The 14,401-nt window shown below is 49.1% G+C and overlaps 1 protein-coding gene across 1 annotated transcript in view; it reads right to left on the reverse strand.

The window, feature by feature from the left end:
* Positions 1-7,828, reverse strand: part of LOC146059225 (collagenase 3-like) — a 31,518-nt gene extending 23,690 nt beyond the window's left edge. The window contains 3 exon segments of the mRNA XM_083171336.1: positions 4,511-4,659; positions 6,000-6,241; positions 7,706-7,828. Of these exon segments, the coding sequence (XP_083027462.1) occupies positions 4,511-4,659; positions 6,000-6,241; positions 7,706-7,828 (514 nt within the window).
* Between the last annotated feature and the right edge of the window lie 6,573 nt (positions 7,829-14,401).

Genomic DNA, 14,401 nt, shown 5'->3' on the forward strand with positions numbered 1-14,401 from the left:
CCATGGTTGCCTACATTATGACTGTCCTCTCCGGGAGAGGGCAGCCAGTTCCTTCAGGCAGGGGGACGGGGCAGCTAAAGGGGCAGGATGTGGCCAGAGCTACAATGGCACGTCATGTTTTGGGGGGTGTGGCCAGTGCGAATGTGTCCTAGTGGCCACTCCCCCCCCCGCAATGCAATGCCAGTATATACGTGTGGGTCCCTTGTTCCGACGTTGCTCCTCCTCTCCCTGCCCCCTCTCCTCCCCAGGTCTTTACGGCGAAGGGGAACTAGTCACAACCATTCCGGGAGGCTTGCCCCCCTTTCCGGTGGTCCGGGAGGAGACCCAATTTCTGGGACCCTCCCGGCCATTCCTGGAGGGTAGGCAACCCTGCAGTATACGACATTGCTTATTTCTAAATACATTGTGCTAATTAGGAATTGTGAAGCATTGTGGAAATAAGCATACTATACTTTTTATCATACCACAGTAATAGCGTAATAATAATAATAATCGATAAAGGGTATTGAATTGAAAACAGTAAAATATTTTTAGGGGGGAAGGTGGGCAAGGCTCCCACCTTCCCCCCAGAGCCCCCCAGAGCCGCCCGCTCCACCCCCCCCCCCCCCCCCGGAGCTGGGGAAAGAAGTGCCGTAAATCGCGAGTCCGGGGGGGAGGGGGTCGGACTAAAATGCCATGAATCGCGTCATTTCGCGTCATTTTAGCCCCACCCCCTACTCACGGACCTGCGAATCGTGGCGTTTGTGTGGATTGGGGGCGGGCTTTTATACGGCAGCCTTGTCCCCTCCCCCCAACCTGCACATTTTGTTGTCCTCTCCGGGCTTCTCCCGGAGAGGGACATTAAAAAGTCGGCAAGTATGTAACAAGCATGGGGGTTTTATTTTGGAGGAATAACTTTCTGTGTAATAAAAGGGGTTTACCATCTTACCAATAACTTAAAAAAAAAATATTTTAAAAAAGCTATAAAAAATAGCTTTATGTACTGGATATGCAATGCGTTTAGTAAAAGTGACAGTTAGGTGTGTACCGTAAAACATTTTCTGAAGTTAACTTAATCCAAATGTTAAGGTATAGGTTGAAACCTAAAGGCCGACATGCATTAAGTTGAAATTGAAAAATGGTCGACACAGGCAAAAGGATGACATGACAAGGTTGAACTTTGAAGACATAAAATATGGCTGACATTTTTTTCTTTCCATTTATTGGACTTCCTTATACTTTATCATCCATATGGACTGGGAATGGTAAAGCCTGTAGCGTGGCGAGCGAAGCAGGTCAGTACATGACGTCCACGTGCGCAAAAGCCGAAACTGATACAAAACAGTGAAAAACTCAGGTGCAGCTTTTCCATGTTGACTTGTTGATTTGGCAGAACTTTTGTCAAAGCCAACCTTGTGCGTTCTGACCTTCTGCTGTCATCCTAAACTTTGTCTGCAAGCTATACCAGACAGTGTATATACACAAAAGAATCCTATGGGAAAATTTGAGCGCTAGGAGCAGGTGTACTGTGCCGCGTACAGATGGCTGCCTTCTGGTAGAGGGATGCCGCCCTCACTTAGGGGATACACAGAGAAAAAGAACCAGTGGGCACCTTCTGTACGCTAAAACAATTTATTACACAAATAACACAAAAACACAATATATACACACAAAATTATAATAAAAGACAATGGTTTGCATGCATGCAATACTTCAATAAAAAGATTATAAAAAAGCCATTTCACTGCATTTGCATGAGAAGTAACCAATAGTTACCAGTTCCTGATTGGATGGATAAATTGCCAGGTGTGGACAGATGTTTCAGTCTCGCACAAATTTGCTGTGGGCAAGATATTATAAGTCTTTCCAAGTGGGATCAGGGCTTCCAGGATGGATACACACCGTATACATAGCAAAACTCCTTATTGGTGCTTGGTGCTGTCTCCTCCGATCATGAGGGCATCTGTGAATTAGCCTGATGGATGTACCGAGCCAAGGGCCTGGTGTTAACTGAACCCTTTCTCCGGGTGCTGCGCCAGCCGTCGGCCCGACTTTGGGCTAGGATGGACGGTGCTCCACTGGGTTAGGAACAGCCCAGCACTTCCATGTGTTGGCGTGTGCAGCGCAGACCTCTGGTGCAGACAGCGGCTGCTGGACTCACTTCCCAGACGATCGTCTGTATGTCAGACAGGCGGTGGGCTAGTATTGTTAGTGAAGTGCCCTGCAGGTCCTCAACTGCTGATCCTCCTCTATGGACTCCTCAAGACGCGTTTCGCAGCGCTCAGGCTGCTTTGTCAATTTTAGGAATTCCTAAAATTGACAAAGCAGCCTGAGCAGGGGCAAATGCAGGATTTTCAGAAGGGGGTTTCCAGAGGGGCGGAGCAAAGTTCGGAGATGGACACTTAGGTGACCCAGTATATGTTTTGATGTCCCGCGGGTGGTAGGGGGTATTATATCAACCGCTCAGCATGTAGGACCTGGATCAGTAATTTCCACTAATTACCCCTTTACTGCACAGATGGTGGGAGATGAGGTGGGAGAAGGGGGCATTGGGCTGAATGAAGGGGCCCTGATACATAACTTTCAGGGTGGTAGAGGATGTTTAATAAGCAGAGAAGGGGTGTATAGTGGAGTGGGCTTATTATTCATAATTTTCTGGTGGGAGGACAACTTGCTTGACTGCAGATATCTCCAGTTTCCGGAAATAGATTTCTTAGATTTTAATGGAATTAAAAACTAGAGAATCCCACCTACCAAATGGTGTTGGGGACGAGGGGATCAGTATTCAGGAGGCAGAGCAATCTGCCCACGAGTATATAATACTACATACCAGGTGTGTGGAGCTGGAGCAGTAACCAGCTGCTGGAAGGCTGATATCTCTGGTTCTGGGAACAGTAGAGACAAGCTACTAGTGTCCTTCAAAGGGGGAGAGTCACAGATTTTGGAATATATCCTCAGAAAAACACTACATCAGACAGAACCTGAAATATCTGACTGGGGAGAGCAATTAACAGGCTTGGATGGGGACCACTGCTTTGAAGTCAGATATCGCCGGTTCCCAAGGTCCGATTTTAAAAATGATTGTACTCTTGGAAAGAGGGGACCCTCAGCTTTCAGACAATGGATTCTACTGCTGAGCGCTGCGAAACGCGTCTTGAGGAGTCCATAGAGGAGGATCAGCAGTTGAGGACCTGCAGGGCACTTCACTAACAATACTAGCCCGCCGCCTGATTGACATTTATCTGCGGCAACCAGGTCCCCACTGCGCACACAGACAGCCGGCTGGGAAGTGAGTCCAGCAGCCGCTGTCTGCACCAGAGGTCTGCGCTGCACACGCCAGCACATGGAAGTGCTGGGCTGTTCCTAACCCAGTGGAGCACCGTCCATCCTAGCCCAAAGTCGGGCCGATGGCTGGCGCAGCACCCGGAAAAAGGATTCAGTTAACACCAGGCCCTTGGCTCGGTACATCCATCAGGCTAATTCACAGATGCCCTCATGATCGGAGGAGACAGCACCAAGCACCAATAAGGAGTTTTGCTATATATACGGTGTGTATCCATCCTGGAAGCCCTGATCCCACTTGGAAAGACTTATAATATCTTGCCCACAGCAAATTTGTGCGAGACTGAAACATCTGTCCACACCTGGCAATTTATCCATCCAATCAGGAACTGGTAACTATTGGTTACTTCTCATGCAAATGCAGTGAAATGGCTTTTTTATAATCTTTTTATTGAAGTATTGCATGCATGCAAACCATTGTCTTTTAGTATAATTTTGTATGTATATATTGTGTTTTTGTGTTATTTGTGTAATAAATTGTTTTAGCGTACAGAAGGCGCCCGCTGGTTCTTTTTTCCAGTGTATATACACAGCCTAGTGAGCAGGTCTGAATCGGGCCCTTAAATTCTGCCTCCGCAGGTTACTCATTACACAATCTCAGCCTCTAGCTATTATCAGTCACCCATAGGACCTTATTCTGGTTGACTGCGAAGTTTGCAGCACTGCGTGTCTTTTTAAGCCAGCCCTGCCGTTCGCATTGCCGCCCACCCCACTTCGCAAGGCGAATTCGCCAACATGGCTGCAAATGGATGTTTTGCATAGACATCCATTTTCAGCCTAAGGGGCGAGACCCACATCATTCGATGGTCACCGACCATCGAATGGTCTGGAGCATACACGCAAAAATAATACACTCTCAGGTGCCTTAGTTTTGATGTGTCCTGTATGAGGACAGGACGGGCTGATGTCAGCTGCCCTCCCCCGGAACCCGCATCATTACCATGAGAATGCCCAGCGTTTCCATGGGTGCATCCCCTGGCCCGCCGACCCACACCCGCACTGTTGTATGCGAGCACCCATCGAACACCCTATTCGCTGCGGCCTCTCGCACATGCGCAGTATAAAAACATTGCGCTCCTGTGGGAATTTTCACGGGAGCGCATGAACCAGAATAAGGTCCTTAGTCACATGTGTAACGCGGTGAAGTTAAACATAGTAACACGGAACTGTGACATTTAGGGGTTTTTACCATTTTTTCCGAAGGAAACCATAATATCCGCGGTACCAGATCGTATCCGTGTGAAGTTTAGCGGTGTGACATCGCTCCATACTTTTAGCGCTTTCTTAATGGCTCTGTCCACATCTGCGCGCGTTAAATCCGGGGTGTAATTAACAATCCTATGAATAAAATAGAATAAACATTGTGAAAAGAGGTATAGCAAGCCTTGGAGAGAGATAAAGTGAAGTAGTTGCCCAAAGCACCCAATCACCTACTGTCTGGCCAAGTTTTTGAAATTACAGTTAGAATCTAATCAGTTGGTTTGGGCAACTTTTCCACTTTATCACTTCCAAGGCTGAAGGGATAAATTTACGAAAGTTTCTAAAATTGAAAAGTGTTGACGTTGCCCATAGCAACCAGTCAGATTCTGTCTATTATTTTCTAGATCTTTATAGATCCATTCCTATTTTCAAGGTTGACACACTTTCAAGGATGACATACATTAGGTCGACCACTAAAGGTCGACAGAGCTTCGGTTGACACATAAAATAATTGGACGCGGTAGAAGGTCATCAGGGTTGGAAGGTCGACACTAACATTAGGTCACCAATGGGAAGGTCGACAGTCAAAAGGTTGACATGAGTTTTTCACGTTTTTTTCCCAAAACTGGCGGTATTTCGTACCCTACCATCCAGCGAGGCACCGTTCCCCGAAGCTGGACTAGCTCAGCGAGCCATGTGAGGGGACACGGTACACTAATACGGTGTCCATGTCGACTTGTGTCAAAATTCAGGACAAAAAATATGTGAAAAACTCATGTCAAACATTTGACTGTCAACCTTGTTGACATTGTTGACCTTCTGACCCTGTCAACTTTAGCCACGTCAACCTATTTCATGTGTCAACCTAAGCTCTGTTGACCTTTAGTGGTCAACCTGATGTATGTCGACCCTTTCCCGGTGAATCATATACCACAGATGAATCCATCTTTTGGAGTGCAGAGCTGTAATGAGGAGAATGCAGAGGCATATGGCGGTATGTTCTAACATCCTCAGCCCAGCTCCGCCGCCCATCGCCGACATAATTATCGCATATGCTCTAACATATGCGATAATTATGGCAAAGGACGGCTCTTGCGTTAAGAGCTGTCCTTTGCGGTGCGTCAGCGGGTCCCGGCGGCTCCCCCCTCCCTCCCTTACCCGGCTCTGCTGCTGCTGCTGCTGCTGCTGCGGCGGGGGCTGGCTCTCCTCCGCCTCCCTGCACCCGGAAGAGGATCACAGTGCAGGGAGGAGGAGGTCACAGATCCGGGCAGCTCAGCTCTGTGCTGCCCGGACACAGGTGAGGGGGGGTCGGTGCGGGCTGGCGGTGGGTCGCGGTAGTAGCCCATAGGCTTCTATGGGGCATGCTCCCCGTCATGGTAACCCTGCGGGGGATGTCTAGAGCATCCCAAAATGCAGTTAAAAACCCAGATAACGGGTTTTTACCACATTTTTAGTTTAGAGAATCTCCCCCATAGTACCTGTAGGTGAGGTTCTGTCTGGGCCATTTCAGCTTCCGTGGGAAGAAGTTATATTCCCCTATATCCGGGACGCCACATCTGGGCTGCTTCATTACTTCCATGGTGTCTTCGTCCAGTTTCCCCGTCACGTCCAGGCCGAAGAAGGCCTGCATTTCCTTAAGCTGGGCCGTCACACCATTGGGGCTTTTCCTCAGGATTCCGGCAGGGTTGGACGAGGAACTATACAAAGTGCTTAGATATTTCTAAGGGGCAAAGTAAATAGTATCAAATGAAACAGAAACACCTAGGGGCATTTTCGGAATGCTCTATTGCCCGCACACTGGGTCAGCCTATGGGCTTCTCTCCGCAGCGATGTGTGTGGGATCCTTTACGCCTTACGGATCCCTCCCAACAGGCCCTGCGGGCCCCCCTCTGCGCATGCACAGATGGACTCCCGGGTCCGCCGCCCGGGTCAAAAACGGGCGGCGGATGTTAGAACATCCAGCCCAGAGAGAGATAAAGTGGATGGAGATAAAGTGCCAATTATCAAGCCCGTAACTGCCATTTTACAAACACCAGGGAATATGTAAAGTGCTAAAATGCTGATGAAGCTGTAATAAAGTGGAAGGTGATAATGCACCAGCAAATTGGCTCCTAACTGTCATTTTTCAACTTCAGCTGATTGGCTGGTGCATTATTATTACTTTATCAGGCTTAACCGTTTCAAGTCCAACGTCCAAGCTCAACAGCCCTAGCGCTAGTAGCAGGTCCAATGGTGAGTCACTTGAAAATAAGAACATTAACATTGTTCAACATTCAATGTAGACCAATTGTAAAATTACAATTAATTTAAACATTTAAACTAGACTGTTTAAATTGCAAAAAAATTATTTGGACTGCAAAAGGTTAATACATCCGCTCCAAAGTCTGTAACATGTCAATTGGGAGCTGACTGGCTAGAAAATATATCTCCAGCCAGGGCTTAATGTGCGTACACACCTACAGATTTATCTGTCCAATCTATCTGGTGGGAACAAAAACCTGGAAATGTATAGGAGCAAATGACAATCAAAAATTGACAATGATCAGTAAGACAAATTGTTTATATCAATCTGATATAACACATTTATCCAAGCATATGTTTTTTTCTGTTTTCCTGCATTTGGGAGCACATATTTTATTGTCATTTCCAGGATTTTGTTCCCACCAGATAGATTGGACAGATAAATCTGTAGGCGTGTACGCACCTTTAGTTCATCAGCCCCACAGCCTGTACCATACCAGTTAGACTGATAAGTTAGTACTTTATCTCTCTCTAATCTCTCCGAAATCCCCTCAAATAGTTTTCTATCATTTGATGAGCTATGTTACCAGCAAACAATAATAGTGAAAACTAGAGTAAGTGGTGCATTTACTATGCAAAAGCAAACTCTGTCTTTAGTAGACAAAACCATGCTGCACTGCAAGTGGGGCAGATGTAACATGTGCAGAGAGAGTTAGATTTGGGTGAGTTATTTTGTTTCTGTGCAGTCTAAATACTGGCTGCTTTATTTTTACACTGCAATATAGATATCAGTTTGACGTACAAACCCCACCCAAATCTAACTCTCTCTGCACATGTTACATCTGCCCCACCTGCAGTGCACATGGTTTTGTCTATTAAAGAAGGAGTTTGCTTTTGCAAGTGAACCAGAATCAGGCCCACGGTGTACGAGGACAGTACATACCTGTGCAAAGCGAAGGTCCCTATCCGTGATCTCAGAGCTTTCCGAGTCTAGAGGAATGGGGACTGAGAGACAGGAGCCCAGACAGACCACCAAAACGACGCCGGCTAACACTGTAGGTGCCATGTTTGGTTTTTCTTAAACTCCGAACCTCCTGTGGCTTCATGCTGCAAATAATCCTGCTTATATAGTGTGAGGGCCATGAGTCACTCCATTGGGACATGCTAAAACTCCTAACCAGGGGATGGTAAATATGATTACTCTGAAATCCCCCAGAAGACATCCTGGTTTGTGGTGTGGAACAGAGTCAGTCATACATCTGAGACTTTTTTTTTTTTAAGGGTTATTTTAAAGTAAACATGTCCTCAGCAGATTACTGCTGCGCAGGAAGTCCAGCATTGCATAAAGTGACCCGGTGAGCGCTGTGCTCGGCTTTTCTGCAGTACTTGGCTAAATTACTATTTTACTCTTTTAAAGTTAAAAGAGAGAGAGCGAGAGAGACACCAAATTACCCTGAGTTGCAGGAAGCTCTGACTGATACCCCTTTTACACCAAAACGCCGGGTCGCACCTGGCTTTTTTAGACCCAGGTTCAAGCCGGGTGCGACCCGGCGTTTAGTGCAATTTACACCGGGCGGACAGCCTGGCCCGCAACCCCCCCCCCCCCCCCCCTGTGCTTGGAGATGACAGGATGATGTCATCTCCAAGCGCCAATCACCGCCGCCGCCGGACCGGAACGCTGCTGGGGGCAGCCCAGCACTAAGGTAAGCTGTTGGGCTGCCCCCAGTCACCGAGCGCACCCCCCCGCCGTCGCACAGGAGGTGAATGGATGCCGCACACAGGCATCCGTTCACCTCCCTCCCCCGCCGCCGCTGCTGTCTGCAGGGTATAGCAGACAGCAGCGCCGGCTGTCAGTGTCAGGCTGACAACCCGTCCAACCTGCGGACGCTGCGGTCCGCAGGTTGGACGTTCCCCATTCATGTAAATGGGAGCCGGGTCATCCGACCCGGCGTTCCCATTTACACCGCCCTCTACCCAGGTCCTAGCCGTGTTCTACCCAGGTCAGGACCTGGGTAGAAGTCCCGTGTAAAGGGACACGGCGTTAGGTATTTACACCGCCGAAGATCCGGGTCTGACCCGCCGCTGACCCGGATTTTTCGGCGGTGTAAAAGGGGTATGACTGTGATATAGTGGTCTATATACTAAGCCTTGGATGGAGATGAAGAGATAAAGGGCCTCATTCAAGGGTATATGTACTGTATGGAGCAGTGATAAGGGAAAAGTGATAAAGTGCCTGGTACTTTATCACTGGCCAATCAGCTCCCAACTGTACCTTTTTAACCCCAGCCTGTAACTTAACAACCTGATTTACAACCATATGATAATGTAAGTTTCTTTAGGGCTCCAAGCAGTAAGCTGCTTTTCCCACTGTTTTTCCATTCACAACCTCAGAAATCATCGCTGGTATCGATATCTATCCAGTGACATGGATGACAGTTACTATGTCAGCATTCATAATGTTGACATCGCTAGTGGCGGATTAAGGTCTGTGGGGGGCTGGGGCCCTGGACAACAAAATTGTGGGGGCCCCCACAGACTCCCTCCCAGACAACCCCCCCAGGTGAGGCTGGTGCGGTACCTGGTCAGGCGGGTAGAGGGTCTCTGCAGCGATCTGGGCAGTCAGTGGCAGCGCCAGGCCGGGGTCCCTGCAGTGTATGAGAAGTCAGCGTCCGGGTACCTGCAGCAGGTGGGAACCAGTAGCGGTATTGGCTACAAGTTTCCACCCGCCACATGGACCCCGCAGCTGATTTCCCATTCGCGGCAGGGACCCCGGCCGGCACTGACTGCCTAGACCGCTGCAAGAACCCCCTGCCCGCCTGCACTGCCCAAGCACAAGGCGACAGGAGCCCCACACTGGCAGCAGTGCTGGTGTGGGGGCCCCCAAATGGGTGGGGGCCCCGGGGCGACCGCCCCTGACGCCCCATGCTTAATCCGCCACTGGACATCGCACTGTCAACATAAGAAAGTCATGGAAGGACTCGAGTATTCGTATATTCCGCACTGAGGCCCTTATTCTGATTGACGCGTACTTTACCGCATACTTTCGGATCGCGTCTTTACGGCGTCTGCGCATGCGTGGAGAACGCAACGCGCATGTGCCACGCATTGACTCCGTACCTGTTCGGGCAAATCCCGTACAAAACTGTGCACCGCAATCAGTCGGGAAATATGGGCGTATTATGGGCGTCATGCGGAATGACACATGGGCGTAGTTTCAAAGTGGGCAAAACGGGGCGGAAACATGGGCGGACACGGGGGAGTACACTTATGTTGGGGGGCGTACATTCGGATAGCACTCCGAATGCACGCGACCAAAAAGGGCAGAAATGTGCGGTGTCCACAAGTGTACTATTGCTTTGCGGACACCACTCGTTCATGCGGTAGGCGAACGTACCGCCTAATGACTACAAGCATTAACACCTGAACCCAATAGAATCGACTCCTTTACTCATTACTCACTAATAGGACGCTTGTCAGTGCTTTAATTGAAACCATTGCTGCTTCAATTGCTGTAAGGGTTAATGTGTGCAATGCATGTGTTAGGCATGCTTGTAAGGATATATTGGCATCTAATTGATTCCACTTCCAAATAAGAAGTTTTTTATGAGGATAGGTAATTGAATAAGTGGGTCATGTGATGTATTGCAGAAGATACATAATAGTGGGTTGTTTGGCGTAAATACTCCGCTTACGTGCGGTAGCACCGCTTGGCTCCCGTTCGGATGCGGTATTCCCGAGCATACTCTGTAATACTCTGTAATACCGTGCAGAATCGGAGTGTTTCTCCCGCACACGCATGGTTTGTATGTCGTCCGTAAACACGCCCTGTTCTTAAAGAGTGAGTCCGTCCGAATGCGGAGGACACGTGGGCGTTTCTACGGACGATGGCCGCACGCGGCAAAACACCGTGGCGTACGGACCGCTCCGTAAGAATGCGGGAATATCCGCACCGATCAGAATAAGGGCCACAGTGCTCCTTTGTGCGGATCATTTGTAATTCCCTTTTCATGTATGTGTCTTTCTTATTCTTATTATTCACTATATTGTTTCCTGTATGTTATTTCTCTTCAGCTTTTACAGCGATTGTGGTGCTACCCTTCTCTAAATATACGAACATATACAGTGAAAAAAGAAACAGTAGAAATGTTTAGGGTGCACACTTCGAAATTATCATGTGTTCCGTCCAACTAATAGAATCGATTGATTCTATTGTAAAGATTGAATCATTACTGCACTTGTTTATATTTTATCCTTGAGAGGAGATGTTAAACATATCCCCTCCTTTTTAGTGAATGCATAAATAAATGTTAAGTTTTAAGTATCAATCGATTCTATTAGATGGACGGAACACATGATAATTCCCAGTGTGCACCCTAAACATCTCTACTTTTTTCACTGTATATGGACATAAGAAAGTCAATAAGGTCCAAACTGTCAACAGTCACCATGCCAACAACATCAGAATGCTACCATCTGGAATGTTGGCATGTGAAATGGTGACATCCTAGGGATATTGGTGGTAAGGGTTGGGCACCACCGGGAAGGTTAGGCTTAGGCTGCGGTGGGAGAAGTTAGGGTTAGACACTCGGCGAAGGGATAGATATGTTATATGCCCATGAAATGACACCCCAATAATTAATTCCTTTTTTAAATTAAATTCTACATATCTACTCAGTAAAAGATAACAGTGTAATATATGAACACATACATATTTATTAAACATATGACGAATGATCATGTAAGATGTATCACAGGGTTATCTGAATCCAAATCCATCATGGCAATAACACATTCGGCGGGATGAAATACAGTCCGAGTTGGCCAAAGATGCGGGATGCCGGCTGAACTTGGACTTTTTTTCTTTAAAGCGGCAATTATTTAAAATACATGGTTTTGCCTTGTAAGTGGTTGCCACTTCAAAACAAAAATCCTGCATTTAAGTACTGTATCACACCCTGCCATATAAGCTGGATACCGGCCAAAGCCTTCACTGTATCCCAATCTGGATAAGAATGGATACCCAGTGAATTTCTTCTTACTGTAGTACATCTCGTGTCATCTATACGGGGTATGAGTCATAACAGGGCTGCATTAAGCACGGGGCGACAGGGGCAGTCATCCCATGGCCTCCACACCAGGGGCCCCCACATTGGCACTGCTGCGTCGGTGGCTGGTGGGTGGCAGGCAGTGGGTTAGGCAGCGCGGGCATGGGGTCCCTGCGACAGCTGGGCACTGCAGTCAGCAGCGGGGTCTTTGCGGCGGATGGGAAGTCAGCGGCGGGGTTCCTGCGGCGGATGGGAAGTCAGCGGTGGGGTCCCTGCGGCGGATGGGAAGTCAGCGGCGGGGTCCCTGTGGTGGATGGGAAGTCAGCGGCAGGGTCCCTGCGGCGGATCGGAAGTCAGCGGTGGGGTCCCTGCGGCGGATGGGAAGTCAGCGGCAGGGTCCCTGTGGTGGATGGGAAGTCAGCGGCAGGGTCCCTGAGGTGGATGGGAAGTCAGCAGCAGAGTCCCTGCGGCAGATGGGAACTAGTAGTGTGCTACTTGTTCCCAACCACCACAGGGACCCCGCTGCCTCCACCGCGCTGGCACCGACCCCGTTGTGGTGCTGCACGGATCCCAGATGCCCACATCCCTGCTGCCCAGGTACCACCTGCTTCCGTGGGGGGGCACCTGCCTCCGTGGAGGTCAAAGGCAGGAGGCACCTGCCTCTGTGGGGCGGGGGGGGGGGGGCGCACCGCTAATTTTTCGTCCAGGACCCCCCCAGACCTTAATCCGGCCCTGAGTAATAGATTCGACCACTGAAGGTAGTGTGATAATAACCGACCTCGTAAGAGGTTCATGTGGGCGCACACGGTGATATTCCTCCTGTCAGCTTCTGACTTGTACCATAAGGTTTGTATAAATGTTATGTGATTCTAGAATGTGATCTCTCAGTAAGGACACAGAAATGTGTCTATGTCAGTTTGCCGTGTGCAGGAATGTAAGTGTGTAACTAACCACATAACAAACACATTCTTCTACAGTCACCACAGCTCCAGGACAAATAGATCTTTTATCTTGTTTTATAAAAGTGAAAACATTTTATCGGGTTGGGCAATAACATCACAACATGCCAACAGATGGGGGCTATACTATTAGCGGCATCCTGATCCCCTGTGCTGAGTATTACTAGGCACACAAAGCAGATGGGCAGCGCTCTCTCCTCTCCTTGCCGTTAGCTTTGGGTACCTTGCTCTTACTCTGTATTTGACTGCTTGTTTTATAATCAGACAATGTTGTTTATTGCCTCTTTTTTTGTGTGTACTTATTTTTTGCACTGTTCTTTAACGCAATGTATTGTTCACCTTGTTTGTCTCATGTCTTTAATAAAAACTTTTTGCACACACACAAAAATAGTATGATCTGAGAGGCAGGATCACCAAGAGGAAGAAGAGGAGTAATTACCAGGACCCAGGCATGTTAGAGGGAAATGGGAAAACTCTCCCAAAGGGCGGGATGTACTAAGCTAAAAATACGGTAAAAGTTTAAACCCCCGTTCTCGGGGTTTTTACTGCATTTCCTAATGTATGACTGTCCGGCCGCAGCGTCACCGCATAGCAGGGTATTGCCACCTTTGGGTGGCGATACCCTATAGAAGCCTATGGACTTCTTATCGCCGCCTCCGCCGCAAACCCGCCACCTTCACCGACCCCCCTCTCCCATCCCTCTGGCTTACCTTGCTGCAGGTCCTCCTGGACCCGGAAGGTAAACCCCTCCTCCCCCTAGCAACGCAGGCGGACGTCCTTCCCGGCTGCAGGGAGGAGGAGGCGCCGGGGACAGCCTGAGCTGTCCCGGCATGAGGGGAGGAGGAAGCGCCTAGGGGGGTGACGGAGACCTCCTCACACCACATTACAGGTATCGCAGGGGCCCTCATCACCACAGTGCGATGCCAGCCGCATATGTTAATACATATGCGGTAGCATCACGGCGGCCGGGGGCAAGGGGCGGCAATGTATATTAATACATCCCGCCCAAAATCTCCTACTTTCTGAATCTCACATTTGGGTTTTCTAGCATAGATTACACCTCCATTTCAAACTCCTGTAATGGACCAATTAATACCCTTTCAGACGCACTCTCAACCCGGGTTATTGCTGGGTCGAGCAACCCGGGAGTTCAACCCTGGTCACGACATCAGAATCCTGACACGCTTCCTCGGCTTTGGCAGACAAGATGTTAATACATCCTGTCGTTGTCCCTTCCTGCTTCGCCTGGTTAATGAGGATAAGCCCGGCTATAATACATATGCCCCTGTGTGTTTTATGGCTGCTGTCAGGCTACATACAGTACTTTATTCTTAGGGCCACACAGTGGCGTAACTAAGTTTTGGGCGCCCCCCCCCCCCCCCCCGCTGCCGCCCCGCCAAGCACCCCCAATCCCCCGCCGCCCATGCAAAACCCCTCCCCCGCCGCCTCGCCAAGCACCCCCAATCCCCCGCCGCCCATGCAAACCCCCCCCCAATCCCCTGCAGCCTTACCTATCGCACTGGTCCCGGCGGCTCCGTTGAGGACCACCACAAAATGGTCGCCCCCATACAGCAGACAGTTTCAGAGAACAGTGTGCTATATGGGGGTGGCCATTTTGTGGTGGTCCTCAGCAGA

The sequence above is a fragment of the Crinia signifera genome, chromosome 2 (assembly GCF_055691185.1).
Source record: "Crinia signifera chromosome 2, ASM5569118v1, whole genome shotgun sequence".
NCBI classification, from domain to species: Eukaryota; Metazoa; Chordata; class Amphibia; order Anura; family Myobatrachidae; genus Crinia; species Crinia signifera.